The sequence below is a fragment of the Gobius niger genome, assembly GCF_951799975.1.
Source record: "Gobius niger genome assembly, chromosome: 14".
Lineage (NCBI taxonomy): Eukaryota > Metazoa > Chordata > Actinopteri > Gobiiformes > Gobiidae > Gobius > Gobius niger.
Window position 1 is genome coordinate 5685463 of NC_136865.1, and position 21016 is coordinate 5706478.

Consider the following 21016-nt stretch of genomic DNA (forward strand, 5'->3'; position numbering starts at 1 on the left):
AATGTGATATGGGCAGCTCCAACTGCTGCCCCCATGACCCGGCAACGGAAAAGTGGAAGAAAATGGATGGATGGATCATTAATATCATTGACTGGGTCCCTGATCTCTCTGTACCAAAAATCTCCTCAAAAACAAAATCATTTTACCTGCCCCCCACCTCATTAAATATTATAGGCCTTTAGAACGCTGTGATGTCACCTGAAACCCAGCAACACAGATGGTCAAGTGAGGATCGGATATCTTTTTGGATGGGCTGTGTCACTGTCCAGGGTGCTTAATCCCAATCTTTCCCCGTTGTGACTAGTTTTTCATATTACAATAATTTTAATGTTTTGTATTTTATTTTGTCACTGATGTGTATTTTCACAATAATTAATCTTTGTTTTGTTTTTTTTGTTTTTGTTTTTTATTACTTAGGGCAGTGCAAGTACGTGATGCCCCCGGTACAAAACAATCGCCACTTTCTTTGCATCAATAACAGTGAATGTGATGCGCGCGGGGCAGAGCGTGCAGACGTGATGCTGAAGGAGTCGGGCTAAAGGCTAACAGCTAACAGCTAACAGCTCAGGGTGCAAGTTAGCATCATGTGAGTCGAGGTAACTTCAGCCTTTTATCATTATCCTTAAGGCTTGTACAATAATAAATGTTTAATAAGTTTCATAGCGGTTTTCTATTTCTCGTACAAGCGGCCGGGCGCTCTTTACAGGCCCTCGATGGAGCCCGGGGCTTCGCGTGACACTTCTGCGGGAGAGGGGTGCGCTCCGTCGGCCGGGGTGCGTGAGGAGACCCCCGGGGAAGAGGCGAAGAAGAGGAGCGGACAAGAGCAGCTGCTGCAGGGGGGCGCGACCACCACCGCGATGTCGAAGCGGAGAGAAGGAGGCAGCCCCGCGGCGGAGGAGGCGAGGGCAGCGGGGGAGGAGGATGGAGAGGCACGGAAGGTCTCGGAGGATGAAGGGAAGTACGAAGAGGAGCTGGACCCGAGAATACAGGCATGACGATGCAGATGCACAGGTTTAATACTTGTTTACTCTGGAGGAGGGATGACCGCAGCTAACACGTGCTAATAGGGTGTTTCTAATAGTGCTCGGCTGACCGAAAATCTCGGCATTTTGTGCAAGTGGGAAAGAAGGTTTAATAATTAACAAGGAGTTTGTCGTGGGTTCTTTGGATACATGGGGATTTTTGTAATATTCAGGTGCTAGTTACGATAATACATGAGTGAAATAGTTTAACTGCTTCACATAAATGTTAGGAACATAAATTTAAAGAGATTTTATACATTAAGTGACCCTTAATCACCCAAGCACATGTTTGTGCTTTTGGACTTTTGTAAAACTCCTACATTTTTTAAGCCAATTGACTGAAGTTTTAAAGGGATGTATTTTTTGTTGATCTAAAATAATTTGATGTCATTTGGATTTTTACCCTAATCGTTTGTAAGTAAATACTCATAAAAAAATTAGACATTAGAGAGCTATAACTCCATGAAGAAACAATATTTCTTTTTGCTTTTGTTTATTTTGAAGTTCTGACTCTCCGCTTCCGTACATATAAAAATAATATAACTTTCATTATGTTTAAACCCTTTTATTGCCAACTTTCTGACCCAAAGTTACTACAGTGCATGTTCAAAAAAACACAAAGCTTTTTATATTTTTAAAATTTCAAATCCAAAATGGTAAATTTCTGGTCTGGCTGATGTGGCCTGATGTCTGTGAAATATGACCCGAAGAATTTGTTTCTAAGTTGAAATGTGTTTGTGTAGTGGCAATTTTAGTCAAACAACTTTTTTAAATATTTGAACCCTTTCATTGCCAACTTTCTGTCGCAAAGCCACTAAAATGGATTTCCATTGTGGGCCCTTTGACTCCATAGACTTTATAATCACAATTTTTCAAAACACTTCTATAAAACAGATTCAAAATGTCATTTCAAACTTTTGCATATTTTCTGAACCTTGAGGCTTCAAACTAACGCCCTGACACAGCTTTACATTTTTACCTAGTTTGGCAAGAGAAAGAATATGGCTGTATTTCCAATATGAGTAAACGGTCACAAATATCATAAACATCTGCATTACATCATTGTTTCTGAATTTTGCACTTTATTTTGTGACTTTCTGCATCAGAGTGAGTCTGTGGAAGTGTTAAGGAAGTGGCAAGGCAGAGTTAGAGCTTTTTGAACCAGTGTTTGTACAAAAAGAAGGGACATTTGCAGACTTGATGACCAGCTGTATACAGGGTGATGTGGAGACGACTGTAGAATTCCAATAATAATTTTTGTCCAAATACCAGTTCAAAAACCTCCAAAATGACAAAGAAAGTTTTAAAAAAAGTGTTCCGTCATTGAGTTTTAGCTCTCTAAAGTTACAAGCACATTTTTGTGTGGAAGCTCCCTTAACGTAACTTTGTTAAAGGTGTTATTAAGGGTTAATCAACATTAGTTATGGCTTACACTTGTATTGTGCTTTAAGCTTCCCAAAGTGTTATTCTACAATTCTGGACAATTCTGGGAATAAAATAAAAACAGCTCTGTTTGTTACAAGTTTCTTCACGGTCTTGAAACAAAGCACCCTGCTGGTCCCAGAGTCAATACTAAACACGATGAGGCTGCGTGTCAGTTTTATGAAGCTAAAATGTGGAACAGTCTTCATGAAGATGTGAGACTGGCCTCGACTCTTGGACCCCAGGAAGAATAAGGACAGCTTGACTGTGTGACTGGGGATCCTATAAATAAAACAGAACCAACTCTGACAATACAGTACAGAAGTGAGGCTCCTAATCTGCACCATCACACACTCACATGGTTAAGGCAGGTTAAGTGTCTTGCCCAAGGACATACAGTAACTACAGTCGGCTCCAGTGGGAACTGGAATTATTACAGCCAAACCCCCGGTTACAGGACAATCCACTCAACCATCTGAAACAATGCCAGCCCAACCCTGCCGTGTTGGAGTTTGTATATTTTCTGTTACAAACTCATAATCTGTTTGAAGACGTTCTCTTGCTTTCCGCTTCAAACCCAAAATGTAAGGATTACTTTTGGGCTAGTTTTATGCTATAATGACTGTAATATTCGTCTTTGCCTCTGAGAAAATGCAGAACATTGATGGATTGGACTTCCTTGTCTCAGGCAGGAGCCCATTCCTTAGAATTGTGTGTATTATGAAATAAAATGGATCTTTTATTTCTTGAATCATAAATGAGTTGTTCATGTTGTGTGTGACAATAGGAGGAGTTGGAGCACCTGAACCAGGCCAGTGAAGAGATCAACAAACTGGAGCTGCAGCTGGATGTGAGCAGGTTTACTACTCTGCTCTCATCATAACTTTAGTGGACATTATTGAGTCTCTCCAGGAATAGTAATAATGTTGTCTTCGTACAAAGTAACAGTGCTTTATTGTCATATAAACGTTTAAGCTGCTGTAGCCAGTTCATATAATGCTTAAAGCGATGGATTGATGTGTTCTTTTTAGATTTGTAAAGAAAAAGGTGCATCTGAATGTTTTCTGCCCTCTCTAGGACGCGCGGTCGAGCTACAGGAGGATCTTGACAGACTCGGCCCGAAAGCTCAACGCCCAGGGCTCTCAGCTCGGGACGTCCATCGAGAAAGCTCGGCCCTACTATGAGGCGCGCAGACTGGCCAAAGAGGTGGGACTTTTAGCTGATACTAAGGTGCACTCCAGGCAAAATGGACAGCAGTACACACATAGTACATCAAATTATGAAATATAGTAATGATTAGTAATTGGACTGTGTTTTGTAACTGAGGAAACTATCTTCAAAATATCCAATATAACACAACAAGCCAGCCATCACTTTTTAACATGATAATATCCAAAAACATGGGAAGCTCTCGAAGTCCATCTCAATCACAGCAGACTCACAGGTACTGTTGTTTTCTGTGTCCATGGAGCTGTCCAAGGTGCTGATCCCGTAAACCTTATCTTTATGGGAGTGCTGTGAGGTAAACAGGACAGTGTTGCTGTTGGCTGATTTTGTCGAGAAGTAATGTCCCAGGGCAGGGCTTGACATTAAGCATTTTGAGGCACTTGTAGCATTTACTTTTCACTCGCCCGCCCACAAAATCTACCTGTCCGGTAAAATTGTGTTTATGTTAAATTAAGATTAAATTAACATACTGAAATGTGTTTCAAATTGATACCATTTTTTAGGATTATTCCACTGCAATATAACAGTCACCCTCAGTATATATTTTTTTTTTTTTTTTTTTTACTGCCAAGTAATATTTTATTCATCACAAACAAACATCCACTGAGAAGGAAGACAAACAGTTCCCAATTTTCTGATATAATCCTTGTCTCTATTTTAATATTTTGTCACTTATCCTGAGCCTGTGTTTTTTAAATGTACTGCACACTTCTGAATTAATATGATTTTTTTATAATTCACCACAACAATCAATCGAACACTTTGCTCTGGCATTTTTGGCATCTAACTTATAGCGAAATATTGCATGTCTTAAGGAAATACCCCTTGAACTTCATGGGCCCGATCTTGTGCATCAAAACGGAGACGATAGCATGACATTTTGCGCTCAGTCGGGGCGCACTTTGTGATCTTGCCACTCCAGACTTAGCGCATTGAAGTGGGTGGAGACGCACACATTTTCCTCCAACCAGATCGACTCCGCGTCCAGGACAGTGGTTGTGTGGGAGTGGGGGGTGAACATGTGCTTTTGTTTTACTTCGCGTTCACGCCGAGCGCGGCCGATCCGCGCCACAGCGGACGCTGTAGCTCTTTTTCTCTCGAGACGTGAACATGGTTTAGCTCACGATGGGGTAAATAAAGTTTTTAGTTTGACCTGTGAGAGCCTAAGGCTTAAGAAAGAACGCAAGACAGCGGAATGTAAACCAGGAAGTGAATGTCAGCCGTGTTCCCATCAGTGCAGTCACCTCCTCTTGTGACGCCCCCTCAAAGGTGGCGGAGGCGAATGGTACATATTGCGCCGCCACTCGGAAAATAAGAGCCTGCGCCGCCCCGTGCGCCGCCACAAGATCTGGCCCCATGTATTTTAAGATCTAGTTAAAAAATATCTACCGAGGCGAAAAGGCAGGCAGTTGAAATTCTAATGTCAACAATGGTGGCAGGCTAACATGCTAAACCACACAGAAACAGTTTTGATAAAGGTTGATGACTGATCTGGACTTTAAAAGACGTCATGGATCACTCTGTGAGACGTGTAAGTGTAGGCCGGCGTTTTGAGAGCGGAAGAGGAGACAGGACTGAAAAGACAGACAGAAAGTCAAAAAGGCGCCCGCTGTGTCGGCTGATGGCCCAACTAAATAGAGCTGACCATCGAACCGTTCTTTAGTGGCAATTTCCCACCTGTGTACAGCATCAACAAAGGCCAGCTCATCAGGCAGACGGCGACATCCATTATCTCACCAGTCAGCGCCGCAGAATCCGGACGCTCCTCACAACACGTACTGTGGAGTAGTGAGTTTGTAGGGCACATATTGCACACTAAGTAATTCAAAGTGCTTTCCTGTACTATTTGATCTCCTTTGCAAAGAGCATGTGACTGTGCCTCATACATGGTGGTGCAGGCAGTTGTTTTTTTATTGCCTCCATTTAGACCCTTCTGAAGAATAATGTTTTGTTTGTTACTTGTACAAGAAACATTGTACGGAAAGTGTTCTCCCCGGTTTCTCCTACCACTAAAAACATGCACACTAGGCCAGTAAGAATGAGAGTGTCCTTGTTCATCAACATGCACTGTCCCAATCAATTAAACCAATAAATAATATTATCTGACATTTTTTCCTCAGACTATCATACTACAACCATTCCAAGTTTGTGTTAGCTCTCAGAAAGAGTTTCCACTGTAGCAGAGATTTTCAAAGCATGACTCGACTGTGAGACATCCCTGCAGGGAGATGGTGGTCCTGCACGTCACTGTGGACCTTTCATCATTCTCCTCTCTTGTGCTCGGGATGTTGAAAGAAACGGTTCTTCTCTTTTGGAATCTCTTGCCCCAGGTGTATGCGGTGCCGTTCATATAATCCTCCAGATCACCTAAACTTTGAGTTTAAATTATTTTGTTTGTCTTAATTTAACGAACAGTTTGTCCACATCATCTTGTACTTTCTTCTCAGTTGTAGATCTGGTTTTCTCTGTTTCAGCTTGAGTCAAGGCTGCCTTTAACCTCTTAACTCCCGCCTGAACCGAAAGGATCTTTTTCCTCACGTCAACAGATTTTTTTTTGCCATCATTTTTTTTTGTTGGGTATTCAACTCATTTTTGTAACTTTTTTGTCATTTTTTTGTCATTTTTTCTTGAATTTTTTTAATCAATTTTTTATCAAATTTTTGTCATATTTTGGCAATTTTTTTGTCACATTTTGTCACTTTTTTGTCACATTTCCATCATTGTTTTCGTCTCAGTTTTGTTGCTATTTTCACAGCTTTTTTCCAGAAGCTTTTGGACTGGGGTAAAGCCAAACTGGAGAAAATGTGCTCGGTTCAGGTGGGAGTTAAGGGGTTAAGTCTTTTGTTTCCTTGCTTCTTCAATCAGTAAAAGAATAAAGTCCAGGGAGCATTTAATGAGACTTGCTGCATTTGTCTTTAAATTCCTCATCGTTATGACCAACTGTTGTAAACTTATTTAAATCTTGTTTCTGCTCCAGTAATCCGACACAGTGTCAACATGCAGCTGTAGTTTCAATTCTTTCTCTGAGAGCTTTTAGAGATAAAGAAAAAACAGCTTTTAATGTCCCGAGATACTCAACTGCGATCGTTCTTCCTCAGGGCGTGTACAGAGACAAAGAACGCACCTCTTTGCTTTGTGCATCCTAACCACAAGCCGCGAAACTCGCACGAATCCCTGTCTTGCTGTAAACTTCTAAAGCCTTATAATTACGCCATTCATTCCCATCACAAATTACAGTCTGCCCACAGCCTCCGTGTCTCCTCTTTGTTGTGTCTAAGAATAGTTTATCAGCGCAGAAATGAGCACACGAGTGGCGCTAAATGGCAGGCTTTTAATCAGCTCGCCATGAAGGCATCTGCAAATGTAATGGGGCTAATGGGTCTTAATTAAGAGCAATGAAGCAAGTCGCCGAGTATTCATCTCAAGTATTAGACGCCGCTGTGGTGTGGAATCATACATTTGTAAACACAGTCACGTCATTGTATCTGCACAAGGACCAGGGGATTCAAAAGAAAATGGATCGTCTCTGCTTCCATTGTAATCAAACAATAACTCATAATGTATTGTAATCAGTTTTTGTTTTTTTTATTACACTTATTCCACGTTGTTCCCTTGTCCAAAACAACCTTGAGTAGTATTCTAGTTCATTTGAGTAGAATGCATATAATTTAGTGTGAAGTAAGCCAACCCAACATGAACAATCGGGGGGAGGAAGCTTGATCGTTTACTTTTGAAATTTCTCTCACTCTCCTCATGTTAGTATCTTACAATTTTGTTCATTTTTGGTCGTTTCCTCTTCTTCTGCAGCTGAAGCGCTCCGATTTGTATTTCCCAGATATTTTGTAACGTGTCGTTCCTATTACTGCCTGCAGAGGTCGCTCCAGAACAACTCAAAATCCTGACCATCCCAGTTTCTCACTCCTCTTTTGTCACTACTCATTAGTGCCCAATAATGTCCACTTTATGTTAAACTTACCTTTTGGTAGCCTGGTCAGCCTCCCACTTTCACAAATCACTCCTCCCACAAGTTTGTTGGTGATCCACAAACAGCCTTAAAGGAACAGGCCACCGTTTTTCCATACTGAGATATGTTCTTACCTGAGCTTAGACGAGTTACCTGTCTGGTCTTTGTGCCCGTGGAAGAGTGTGGTCGCTTCTAACTTCACCCCCGTCTGGAGCTATAGGAATATACTGTGTGAGGCCAAATGCTAACAACATCTTTGGTTGTTTTGCGGGACTGAGCACACGCACAAAGACCAGACAGGTACGCATCAACTCGTCTGAGCTCATGTAAGAACATATCTCAGTGTGGAAAAACGGTGGCCTGTTCCTTTAAAGGGTGGAGCTCATTCTACGTTTTGGCTGGTTTATTGACTTGATATATGTACACATTCTGTAAAGATTGAAAGATGTGTTGTGTCTGTGACTAAATCCGAATTGAAAATGCTACGTCTTAGTAAAACTTATTTGATTTGTCTCACATCTGGCGACAGAAGTAGTTCATGTTTAAATTTCTCCAAATAAATTGCTCATACCCTTCATTTAAAAATAATCGATCTTAATCATAATAGAACCATAGCCTGCAGATTTATAATTAGGTTGCTATGTTTAAAAAATATATATATTTGCAGAACAGACAGCAAAGTTGACCTTTATTTTATGAAAAGGAAACAGCACAGTCCATTGTCTAAATTACACTTACACTGCCTGCGAAATAGCCCTGATCAAATTAATCTGTTACACAAAGAAGCATCATTAAAATGCAAAAGTCGCTGTATTCAATACAACAGGGACTTTTCTGTGCTCCTCTGTGAAACCAATGTTACATAACCATCCATTAATACTATTATGTAAAGCATTATAGGTATGAGCCAGTGCTGCAGTGAACAATGAAGATAGATTTGTTAGAGAACCGGCCTCCTCCTGAGGTGTGGACAGTAATAATGGTGAATGAGGTGAGGGGAGGCTGAGGTGAAGCATTGCCTGTCACTTTTCCTCTTACTCCCTGTAATTCCGGATTGCTCGTCGTCGCATTGTTGCAGGCCCAGCAGGAGACCCAGAAGGCGGCGCTGCGGTACGAGCGGGCCGTGTCCATGCACACCGCGGCCCGGGAGATGGTGTATGTGGCTGAACAGGGGCTGCTGGCCGACAGGAACACCATGGACCCCACCTGGCAGGAGATGCTCAACCACGCCACCTCCAAGGTACATCAGGCCTTCAAACAGACCATGTACCATTTCACATTAGCTTCACAACACCAGGTTTCTTCATCAGCGCCTTTCTTTCAATGCATTAGGAGATGCTATGTGACGTTGAACATGTTATCTTATGATGTCTTATGTGTGAGGCTGCTCAGTGTGAAAAGAAAATACTGATGATACGCTCATTCTAACTCAGGCCGCCCAGTGTAAAGTCTAGAGACTATCCAGGCCAGTCCAAAACCTACAACTTCTGTGCTGAAATGAAGTGTGAGCAGCTATTTGATCAAATATATCGACTGAAACAAAACCAATTTCTATCCAGCGCAATTAGGATAGTGATCTGTATGTGTTTGAAATGTTCACTAAATGCCCAAAAGCAAAGCACTCCAAACAGCGTCTCGTCCCCGCTTCAAACTGAACGATGAAGCCCGTCGGTGTCAGCTGAGGACAAGGACGGACTTTTGCCTGAGTAATTCCGCTAGTGTTTGAGAAGAGGCGTGTTTGGAAAAGATCCCGGTTTCTTTGCTAAACTTTAAAGGTCGCTCTGCTGCTGTGGCGGAGGTGATTGATGGCGTCCGGAGCGCCAAAGCCATGTGAATTTCAGAAACATACATCACCCGGCCCTATATCAAAGAGCTCGATTTGCTTGTCATGACTGTCAAGTGGTTAGCAGAGAGATTTACCACTGTGCAGCTGTTCGGTGCATGTGTTTGAATAAAGATTTCAGTCGTTGGCCATAGGGGCACACGGAGGCTTAGAAATGCAGTTCATGTTAAAGATTGTTTTGATTAATTGATGCTTCTGTGTTTTTGAAGTTCTGGCAGTGCCACTGGGTTCATTTTGATCATCTCCGCACATCTGCACACATAGAGTATGTTAGGGCTGAATTCATTTGAAAGAGCCTAAATATAAAGTCTAAACACGTGAGTTATTTTAAGTTATACTACAAAAAACATCAAGGCTAAGGCGTGTAAAGTAGTAGTAAAAGCTTGAATAAAACATGGCTATTTATTATTTTATTTTCCTTTCTGCAGGTAAAAGTGTCAAACACATCTTTATCACTATTTTGCACTTTGTTGGAAAAAAAAACATATCGATTTAAAACAGCTGAAACTAAATATCCAATTCCTGGTCCTCTATGTGAGATGAAATAAGCTCCGCCTCCTCCTCTTGCTCCCATTCGCTGGGCAGCTGTTTCAATAAAGATAACTACAACACAAATCCCTAAGCCTTGGTGAGTGTTTTTACTTTGCAATGAAAGGATTAAGCTTAGTGAGAGATGAAGAGGTGAGGAAAGTATTTCCTGGATATGTAGAACCTCAGGAGGAGCTTTTTTAGGAAAAAAGGGGAACTTTTTTGGGAGCTGTTGCCACAATGCAAAGAACAGACACTGGATGCAGCTCGACACACAGCTCCAGGTATGTTTTAGTAAAAAGTAGGGCCCGACCGATGTGGATTTTTGGGGTCCGATACTGATATGAAGGGGGTTGGCATGGCCGATATTTTAAGTAATAATCTTTAGTTTAGTAACATTTAGTATTATATTAAAGGTTTTCCTGAGGTTGATGTCGATTTTTGGGGGATTTTGATTGGCCAATGCCGATATGCACAACTGATATTTTTGGCTAATATTTTGAACAATGTTTGGTCTATAATCTAATATGAAGCTTCTAAATGTGTCAGTGTTGAACTGTGACAGCAGGGGGCGCTGTAAATGTATGTTTAGTAGGTACTTCAGAGGGAGCTTGTTTGAAAGACAAAAATCTGTAGATCAAACACAAAAACAGCAAGTCTCTGGGCCAGATCCTGCGGTGGCGCACAGAGGGGGGCAGGCTCTTAGGAAATTATTTTCCGAGTGGTGGAGCTATGTGCTCCATTCGCCCCCTCCACCTGTGAGGGGGCGTCACAAGAGGAGGTGACTGCACCCATGGGAACACGCTGACATTCACTTCCTCGTTTACAGTGCGCTGTCCTGCGTTCTTTCTTAAGCCTTAGGCTCTCACAGGTCAAACTAAAAACTTTATTTACCCCATCGTGAGCTAAACCATGTTCACGTCTAGAGAGAAAAGAGCTACAGCGTCCGATGTGGCGCAGATCGGCCCGCGCTTGGCGTGAACGCGAAACAAAACAGAAGCACATGTTCACCCCCCTCTCCCCCATAACCCCTCTCTCGGCCACGGAGTCGATCTGGTTGGAGGAAAATGAGTTTCTCCACCCACTTAAATGCGCTAAGTCTGGAGTGGCAAGATCACAAAATGTCACGCTATCGTCTGCGTTTTGAGACACAAGATCGGGCCCTCTGTCTCTTATGGTTCCGAAATTAAACACAAAAGCCTAAAACATAAATTATGTAAAATAGGTGAACAAACTGGTGACCAATTTTCACCGTGGAATTTCTCCGCTCCTCTGAGCCCTTTCCAGTGCATGAAACCGGAAGTCTCTATCACGCTGGGCCCGATATATCGGTCGGGCTTTTCAGTTTTGCGTAATACCGCCTCCTTCAAATGTTCTTAATACATCTTTTTTTCTGTACTGCCTATAAAATGTAAGATAATATGCAACGATACCCAAAAGCATTCTGATGATTTTTGGGGTGAAAGATCGTGCCTCTGCATGCGGCAGCACTAGACACGACAACAGATACAAATGTTGCAACTACAAATGATTTTCTATTCCCTTTATTAAGTAACTATTTTGATAGGTATTCTTTTCAGCACATGTATTATTATCATATATTATTATATGTAGTAAAAGTATGTATATATATTTCTCTACAAATCTATTTGACTCTTCAAGTTCAAAAGCCAAAAACATAATCATGTGACTTGACGTGGACATTATCAATTCTGAGGGCCGAGTGCCGGGCTTTCTGACCCTTTAATGACCCTTGCAGTCACATTTGATGTTTGTATATCCATATTTAATTACTGGTACATATTTAAACATGTCTAGAGAGCATTCATATATTAGAGAAGCCCGATGTTTGTGTAAGCAGGTTTACACAAATGCGTTTACACAGGACATTTTGCTGAATGCAAGGATATTGTTTTCCCTTTGCTAATTCCACCATTTTAAATTTCTGCTCAGTCGCTACTAACGACTGTGTGGCCCTTTGTCTTCACCATGTGGCATCTATTTCTCGTTGTTTAACATTATATCCAACTAAACTGACAGTCAGACTAAAATATTATGCGTCTGCGACCTATTACCAATAAGTACTTCAGTTATAAATATTCAATGTGTTGCAGCAAATGCGTTCCCCTGCTCATCCTGTCACCCGTACAGTTGACTCCTAAAATAGCATGTTGTAGAGGATTATGCATTGTCACTCTATTCTGAGCGTGTTTGGAGCGGGCTGATGAGGTGCAGACAGATGTCAGGGCTGGAGGAGCTTTCACTTCTGTTCCCGTAAACAGGCTGTAGACACTGGGTAATGAACTATCGTGCAGATTTGTCTGGAAACATACATCAGAAAGACGTCAGCATTTCCATTGAAGTGGCATATTCGCATACATTCTAGTTATGGTGTTATTTTGAGGGGTCAGAGTTCAGTGTCCTTGAGGGGCTGGAGTAGATTACAGTCAGTAAGTAGGTGGAAGCAGAGTTTATCTTCCTGACTGCCTCGTGGATGAAGCTGTTCCTCAGCCGGCTGGCCCTGGCCCGGAGACTCTGCAGTCTCCTACCTGACGGCAGTACACTAAAGAGATGGAGTAAATACCCTGAGTATGAATATAAATCATTATAGTGCCTTGGAATTTTTCGTCTGCTTTAATTCATCTGGCAGACCAGACCACACATCTTTCACAAGGAATCGCCCAATCTCCAATGAGCACCTGACCATATTGTTAATTATTAATAGATTTCTTCGATATTTTTCACCAACAAAGCATAACCTGGCCAAAATTATATTTAGTCTGGGAACCACCTATTCATTTTCTTGCATGGAGAGGTGTGGTTTACAATCATCCATAGCCGTTTATTGGGCGAGAATGTCTATCATATACGTCTGCACGTAGCCACAGCCAATCACATCATTGTACCTGATGACGTATCGTTAACCACATAGCATCATTGCCTGAGTCATCAACATTGAAATGATTTAGGCAGTTATGCTATGTGGCTGACGATATGTAGAAGCATGCTGTTCTTCTTTTAAGATAAACTTTTGAGCTAAACTATTTAGAACACAGGCTTCAGCTTGATGGAAAGATGGCGTCGCGTCTGCTGCTGTCATGTTGGATTCGTAAACAAACTACAAGCTTCCGTCTCTGTCGAATAGCGCATCATCGTCTTGCCGTCCCTCTCCGTTCTGTGATTGGTCCAAATCCATGACTTCGGCCTTGGTCTCCAGGCTGCTGAGTAGTTTGAAGTGATCCGAGCGCGCAAAGCAGCATGGGTAATCCCAGGCTAAACAAAGCACTGACATCAAGGAAAAGGGGCAGCCAATTTTTGACCAAGCTAAAATAGAACATAATAAAAAATAATTTCAAATTTTGAATAGGAAAACTAAAGATCCTTCCGGTATTCTGTTCTATATCAAGAGCATTTTTGTTGAATATGATTAAAATGATGCTAATGACAGGACAGGCTGTTCTCCCTGCATAGGTTTCCTCCGGGGACTCCGGTTTCCCCTACCACTAAAAACATGTACAATAGTGTGTGTGCGTGTGAATGATTGGTGGTTGGCATAGATGTGTGCGGTCAGTCCACCCCAGGGGAAACTCTGGCGGTGCTTACCAGCACCGCATGTGAAGTGAATGAGGAACAAATCTCCTACACTACGTGAAGCACTTTGGGTGACTTGTGTCCTGTAAAAAGCACTGTACAAATAAGCTTCCATTCCAAGACACGGCTCCACCGTCACTCTGACCGCAGTTACTGTGGTAACTTGGGCTCTATGAGAGACTTAAAGGAGATCTGCTCTGTTCATGTTGTGTTTTTTCTGCTCCTAAACAGGTTTTAATGGACTTCTCTCTGTAAATATTGATTGCTTACATTTTAAGGCACCTTTTTGCAGTGTGGGCAGGTACAATAACACGTACTCGCTTAGGTTTTTGAAGAATCTGTCACTGAAAGGTCACTAAAAGTAAAGATGAGGGCACAACGGCTGTGAAAAAAGGGATTGCCCAATTATTAACTCCAGAAATTCATCAAAAATGATGATTCCGTTAAAAGCCTTAAATATCACTTGCTGCCACCATCATAAAATATAATCCCATTCATACCAGGTTTGTAGGGCAGATCACTTGAATTGGTGCATGAGTCCATTTGCGACAGATTTTGGGAGACATTTCCATCCTTACCCATTCCCGACTCGAAATGAAAATGACAGCTCAGAAGAAAAGCTGTCTGTTTAGGAGGGGGTGCCGTGTGCCCAAAGCGAGCTAAATATACCCCAAGGTATTCCAAGCACACATTTCAGGGGCGCTTGTTTCATGGGGGTGTGCACCACTGCGAGGAGACAGTGGCTTTGAGATTTGGTGAGTGAATGTCGGCATATTTATCAGGAGAGGGTTTATGCTCCGTTGACTTTCTGTGGCTTTCGATTGTCGCATAATGTTGTCTGCGCCTCTTAGGCACACCTTGTGTTTTGCTTCATTCATGTGTGCTTCACCAATAGGCCTGTCACGGTCACAAAATCAAAAGTTGGACAGTACTTAACACATTGAGTGGCAATACACCTTATGTGTGATTTTGGTAGCTCTGTGATGAACAGAACTGAAATAAATGACTATCAAAGACTTCACGATCTGGACATTTCATATATATCATTGCGTTGTCTCTTTTTTGTTGTCCGAGGGGGCGTGGTGTTGTGTAGCGAACAGCTGTAAAGCCGGCGCTTCTCTCTCACTCTCTGGAGCGCCTTTGACAAAGCAGTGCGGCTTCCCATGGAAAAACGATCGAAACAGCTGAGATTTTAACATTTCTCTGAGTTTTTAAATGGTCAAAATCTGAGAAACATCCTGTTAAAGTCTTCGATCCGAGAACCAGGCTGTTTAAACCAGGCGTGTGCATTTTCAAAATGTGTCTACAATGTTGTTGTTGAAAATTTACTTGCAACCAAGATATTTAGGCATTTGCCTCTTCCCATAATGTTAGTGTCCGTCCAGAGAGGAGAGAGGAGAAAGAGGAGAGAGAGGGGTTAATCAGAAAGGAGAGTGTTGCATAAAACCTCTGTCATCTCCCTTTCTAGAAAAAAAATCAGTTGATGTTGATCAAAACTAGCCTCTGTTTAGCTTAGCTTTCTCAGGAACCGGGGAATTAAACTGTTTTCACCAACTGAGAGCTTAGATTCTTGTCTTTCAAACGAGCCACAGCTTGTGTCCATAGCTATAACATAGAATACGCCGTGGTGCTACAGATATCATGAAAAATGGTCTGGATTGTTGGTACTCAACAGCTACATCCCAAAAAACGCCACTCATTGTGTTAATCTTAAAATATCCCACAATGAACATGAAATACAATGAGACGCAACTTGCTTTGGGTAAAAGATGAAGCATTACATTAGAAAAATGATGAACGACTGAACGATTATCAGTAATTATCATGACTGACATATTAAATAAAACCTTTTGCAGACATTTTGTAAACATTCAGTTTCAGATCATTAGCCATTGCATTTAAAAAAAAAAGTCCTATATTGTGCATTATTCTGGCTTTCTTTTTTTTAAAATGCTATTGGGCTCCTTAGCATATGTATAAAAATTGGGCTTCACAATTTCTGTGCTTGTGTTAAGCAGAGGAGTCAGTGGTGCGGAGCTAACATCTGTGTGACCATGTTGGAATTTAGCATACCTATATATATATATATATATATATATATATATTTTTTTTTTTTTTCCATATTAATGAAATTGCACTGTTTCATGGAGCTTCTCTCACAGGAAAGTGCTAAGCATTTAAATGCTTTTCTGCTGCTGGCTCTTCAATGCTGGGAAGAGACATGACATTATCCAACCTGCGAAACACCGATGATCAGAAGTCCCAACCCCGCCCTGAGCTTTGTGTGCATGTGCGTGTGCAGGTGAACGAGGCCGAAGAGGAGCGGCTGCGCAGTGAGCGGGAGCACCAGAGGGTCACCCAGCTGTGTCAGCAGGCCGAGGCCAGAGTCCAGACCCTACAGAAGGCCCTGAAGAAGGTCATCGTCAAGTCCAAGCCCTACTTCGAACTTAAGGCCCAGTTCAACCACATCCTGGAGGTGAGCCCTGCACTCCGATAGTCCCGACATTTTATTATAGAGGGTATGCAGGTGATGTCACAACATGGCCACACAAGCCAAGTCAGTATCAATGCTAGCTACAGAACTAAAAAGTTTATAATCGTTTGGGACCCCAAGATTATTGTGAAAAATATAATTACACCAAAAAAAAAAATCACTAGCCCACAGACCCTTCTTCTAGGATAAATACTGTATAATGCAGCTCAACTTGAAAGTATTTTAACTATTCAGAATACACTACTCTGATTGGACAAACGGAATACGTATTCAAGTATTACATTCATTATGTCTTCTTGAGTAATAATCTTTAGTTTTTTGGTTTCTTTTTGAAAGACAGTAGGTAGAAACAAACAAAGCTGTTCAAATACCTTGCGCGTTTCGACGGACAAGGAACTACTTCCGTCTTCGTCAGAGGCGTCTCCCGACGTGCGTGATGCGTCTCTTATTGGGATGACACTGACATAAGCAATAAACCTGTCAGTGTGGCCACGCCTGGGAAGAACAACATCCCAATAAGAGACGCATCATGCACGTCGGGAGACGCCTCTGACGAAGACGGAAGTAGTTCCTTGTCCGTCGAAACGCGTAAGGTATTTGAACAGCTTTGTTTGTTTCTACCTAGTGTCTTTCAAAAAGAAAACAAAAAACCAAAGATTAAGTATTAGTACAATTTCAAAGAATTCTCCTCTACGATGCTTCTGTCTAAGACCCAGACCTTATTGGAGCTCAGGGCCCGGTAGCAGAGCTCATGCTGGAGGTGCGGGCTGCAGTCTGCTGATGCAGACTCGTCCTTTACTTAAGGCCAGGGTCTGCTCTGTGCTGATGCTGGCTCTGCAGAATGCACCGGCCTCTGGTGTTGGCTTACACAGTGATATCTATGGCCCTAAGGCTTAGCAAACTGCAACTCAAAGCCTTGGACTGTTACTCACTGAAGCAGCTGCAGATGGAAAACACGTGACTTACTGAATAAATGTCCATAGTTCTACAGACAAAATAGCTACAGTACGGGACATTTTAAAAGCCTCCCCTGCAGTCGCCGCACACTCCCCCAGCCCGACATGCAGTAGTTCTACACGTGTGTCTTCCAGGAGCATAAGGCCAAAGTGGTGCAGCTGGAGGGGCAGGTGTCCAAAGTGAAGACGCGTTACTCCGTGGCCCTCAGGAACCTGGAGCAGATCAGCGAGCAGATCCATGCGCAGAGAGGCCGCGTACGAGCCAGCAGGGGGCCCTTGGACGGCTGTGGGGGCCGCAGCTCTCCGGTGGGAGCCGAGGCGGAGGTCCGGGCCAGCGTCACTGTCCAGGTGGGTGCAGGGCTACGAGTCAGGATCATCCCGTTATGCATGAGAAGAGCTGAGAAGAGTTTGGGAAAGGTTAATTCAAAAATACAGTCAGTCAATGAGCCTATAGGAACATGCTTTTGTTATGCTGCCAGAAAAATGACTTTATTTGGGTTTATTCGGGATTGAGAATAGAATGAGCGGTTTGGTTTGATGTTTTTTGCAGAGCTGTTGACTTGAAAGTTGAGATTTGGACTCAACTTAGATTTGAGTGTCTAATGTGACGACTTGAGACTTGACTTATTAAAATGACCTGGGGATTCAACTTAAGCAGCAGTAACTTAAAGAAAACTAAAAGATGCACGTTACTGTATATATAATCCCCTCACAGTATCAGGCACTGTCTGCTCTACATAAGTGCTTCCTGCCACTGACTCGACATGAACTTGTCTGCCTTGTTTGACTTGAGACTTGCAAATCAAGGACATTAGAAACGTCTGACACCAAATTGTCGGAAATGTAATTATGAATTATTAGTTACACTCAAAAGCAATTTAGGTGATATAATCTCCAGCGGTTCCCCCGCACTGTAAGCAGAAACTTATCAAATCCAGGGCATGAATGTCAATCTAGATTGCTTGACAAATTCATATATTAAATAAAGAAAAAAAAACATTATTTTTTTTATCTTGAAGTCATCTTTGGAGACCCAGTCCGAGGTTCAGCTTCTTCTCCCTAAAGCTAATCAGGGCTTTAGACTGGGACCAAAAAGGTCACTGTTTTTTTCCATGAGTGTGCCAGTATATTTTTTGTTACTCACCACAGGTCTTGCTGCCAGGGTAATAAAAAAGTGCAGAAGAAAAGATTAGTGCCAAACTAAAGTTCAGTGTCTGAGGATTAGAAAAATGTAACGCAAGATTTTTTTTGATGAGGGATTCATAAGACAAAATAAGAAAAACAATATGGTTATTTTCACCCAAATCACGCGATTTTGAGGTCTTCACAAAAGTATAGTTTTGCAAATTTTGGGATCAAAGGGCATTTTAAGACATGAAAATGATGAATTAAATGTAAAATGGAATACCCCAATTGGAAGTAATGAGGCTGTGAACAACTGCTTCAAAAGCATTTGGAATATCCATTAAGAAATCTCTCTTTCAAAAGCATTTGTTTATTTGTGAAGGTGAGATAAATATTGACTGATTACCACTTTAGCTGACCTCAACATGCCTCCAGCAAAAACTCATGAAGTCAATCGATCTTTTGTTTGCCTTGTCTGCTTTAAGAAAGGCTCCTCCATGACTGCTATCATTGGCATTGTTCTCGAGAGAGCACAAAAGTATTTCATTGAAAATTATGATTTTTTTTTTTATTACCCTAACAAGAAGTGTGTCATGTCTGTGTGGGTAGCTGAGAAGGCGCTGTAGTTTGTCACATGGTTTTGCCCTGAGAGCACATCTTTAAGCTCTCCTCGTCACCGGCTCACAGCTGCATCACGCGCTGCCTAAACTTCTCTATCACTCACACCAAAACTTTTTCCCGGGCACGAGACCGCACTCCTAACTGCACTCAGATGTGACACGAGGGAGAAGCGATCGACTAGCCAGGTCGTTTCCGCTCCAGGCTGTATTCCTCACTGGTGTTAGCATTGGCTGACAGTTTGTGTGCGTTTCATACTGTGGACAAATGAAGCTTGTCTCGCTGCTCTGTGTCCCGCCCTGGGCCTCAGCAGCGCTGTTTGTTTGGCCTCTTTGCATAAAGCCTCATAATGTCTGCTCACTCTCGCACATTCAGTGTGCCCACGACCGTAATGGCCTCATTAATAACACATTCAAAATTCTCTGGACTGTTGGTTTTTGAGGAACCCGATTTGTATGTTTAACTAATTAAAAATGAGGCCACACCAGTAGTGCGTGTGGCGAAGAAGTTTGACTTGAGCCCCGCTAATGTTCTGGATACATTTACAAGTGGACTGAAGTAAATGTGGATTGACTGATATTAGGGCTGAAACAACTAATCGATTAATCGACAACTAATCGATTACTAAAATAGTTGTCAACCATTTCAGTAATCGATTAATCGTTTTCTAGTAAACACAGACTAAAGTAGAGCAAAAAAGTCATGTAAATTATGTATTTTGGATGAAAACCTACTTTGTTTTTAAAGTTTAGGGTCTGCAGTGTTTTGTACATTGTAAATTTCATAAATATCTGTCTTTGTCTCGTCCAATCAGAAAGCAGAATTAGCACAAATAGCCTTGTACAAACGTTTACTTTAAGTTTACTCCATCAACATGTCCTCAAACGGCGTCACTTTAGCTCTATGTGATAAAAACTGGAAAAAATACAATTTCCATGCACCTTTCACAGCCAAGCGATTAATCTTAAAAATATTCTGTAGATTAATCGATTACCAAAATAATCGTTAGTTGCAGCCGTAACTGATATACATTTATTAGTAGTAGTTTTTTCCCGAGTCGTTCAGCCCTAACTGTAACACTCCTACAGGCCAACAGCGACTGGGCGCAGCAGTGGGTGGAGCGTCACCGGCAGAGCGGGTGGGGCCAGGCGACAGAGGAGGAGGGGCTGGAGGGCTCCGACCGCCTGTCCGTCATCAGCCTGCAGACCATCGCCTCTGACCTGGAGAAGTGCGACTCCGTGGAGCACCTCGGGGAGCTGAGCGACTGCGGCAGTGTCCGGGGAGAGGAGAGGGGCCGGAGGGCGGTCCGGCCGCTCAGCACTGTGATCACTACTGCTGCCGCTGCGAGGCTGGGGGGCGCAGACGGGACAGTCCAGGGGCCAACGCTCAGGGAGGCCCAGCCGGAGCAGCCCGTACTGGTCAGGAAGAACAAACAAGAGAGCTTCGTCAAACAGCATCACCGGAGCGTCAGCCTATAGCCCACTAAGTTAAAGTTAACATATCGATCATTACTAAGACACAAACTAGTGACTGGATGTGAAATGTTGATTTAAGAATTGAATAACCCCTTCAAGGTGAAATCAAAACAACTTATCACCAGAAAGATCTTCCTTTATTTCTCAGTAGAAATGTTTCCTTGGAAAGCCTTTCGACCCCCTGAAAATAGTTGCATGACCCACTTTTGGCTCCCGACTGAGAACCACTCATCTGACCCAATGATTCCCAGCCCTGGAATCGGGATCAAAACTTTGTTGATAGAATTAACTTCAAGAGATGTCATATTAATGTGTTTTATACTTGTTGTTTCTAGAATATATTATATATATATAACTGCTGAAATTAATATAAAAGACTATTTATTTTTTTCTTAAACACAGGCGGTAGTTGGGAAAGTGTGTTTGGGTCACTGATTGGTCAAATAGGTGTCAGTGGGAGAAAAAGAGTTCATGAAATTATTCAGAGGTGCCAAGCCAAAAACTAGAGGAAAGAAGCAGCTAAAAGACGAACTGTGAAGGAGAGCGAAAGTGGCTAGTGCTATGCTAATTCACACGCCACCACGGCTCCCTCTCTCTAAGTGGAGGAGCAGCGGTACTACTCCGAGCTCCTCCCTCGTAATTGTGATTATTTCCAGGACGTTGTTGAAGTGCGTCAGACCAAAATCATCGCAGAGTGAAAGACTTATGTTTTAATAATGACAAATATCCCACACACAAAACATAAGCTAAT

General features: G+C 42.3%; 1 protein-coding gene across 2 annotated transcripts; it reads left to right on the forward strand.

The window, feature by feature from the left end:
- Positions 1-540: 540 nt before the first annotated feature.
- Positions 541-20540, forward strand: sh3bp5lb (SH3-binding domain protein 5-like, b). 2 transcript variants are annotated; one of them, XM_079571279.1, is made up of 8 exons: positions 541-596; positions 687-989; positions 3232-3294; positions 3522-3650; positions 8714-8875; positions 15900-16073; positions 17183-17395; positions 19879-20538. In XM_079571279.1, exons 2-8 carry the CDS (start codon positions 714-716, stop codon positions 20266-20268), a joined length of 1407 nt encoding a protein of 468 aa, XP_079427405.1. In that variant the 5' UTR covers positions 541-596; positions 687-713; the 3' UTR covers positions 20269-20538. The 2 variants fall into 2 exon arrangements, with proteins under 2 accessions (XP_079427405.1, XP_079427406.1); XM_079571280.1 differs by lacking the exon at positions 541-596 and having other exon boundaries at positions 784-1011; positions 19879-20540.
- The last annotated feature ends 476 nt before the right edge of the window (positions 20541-21016 follow it).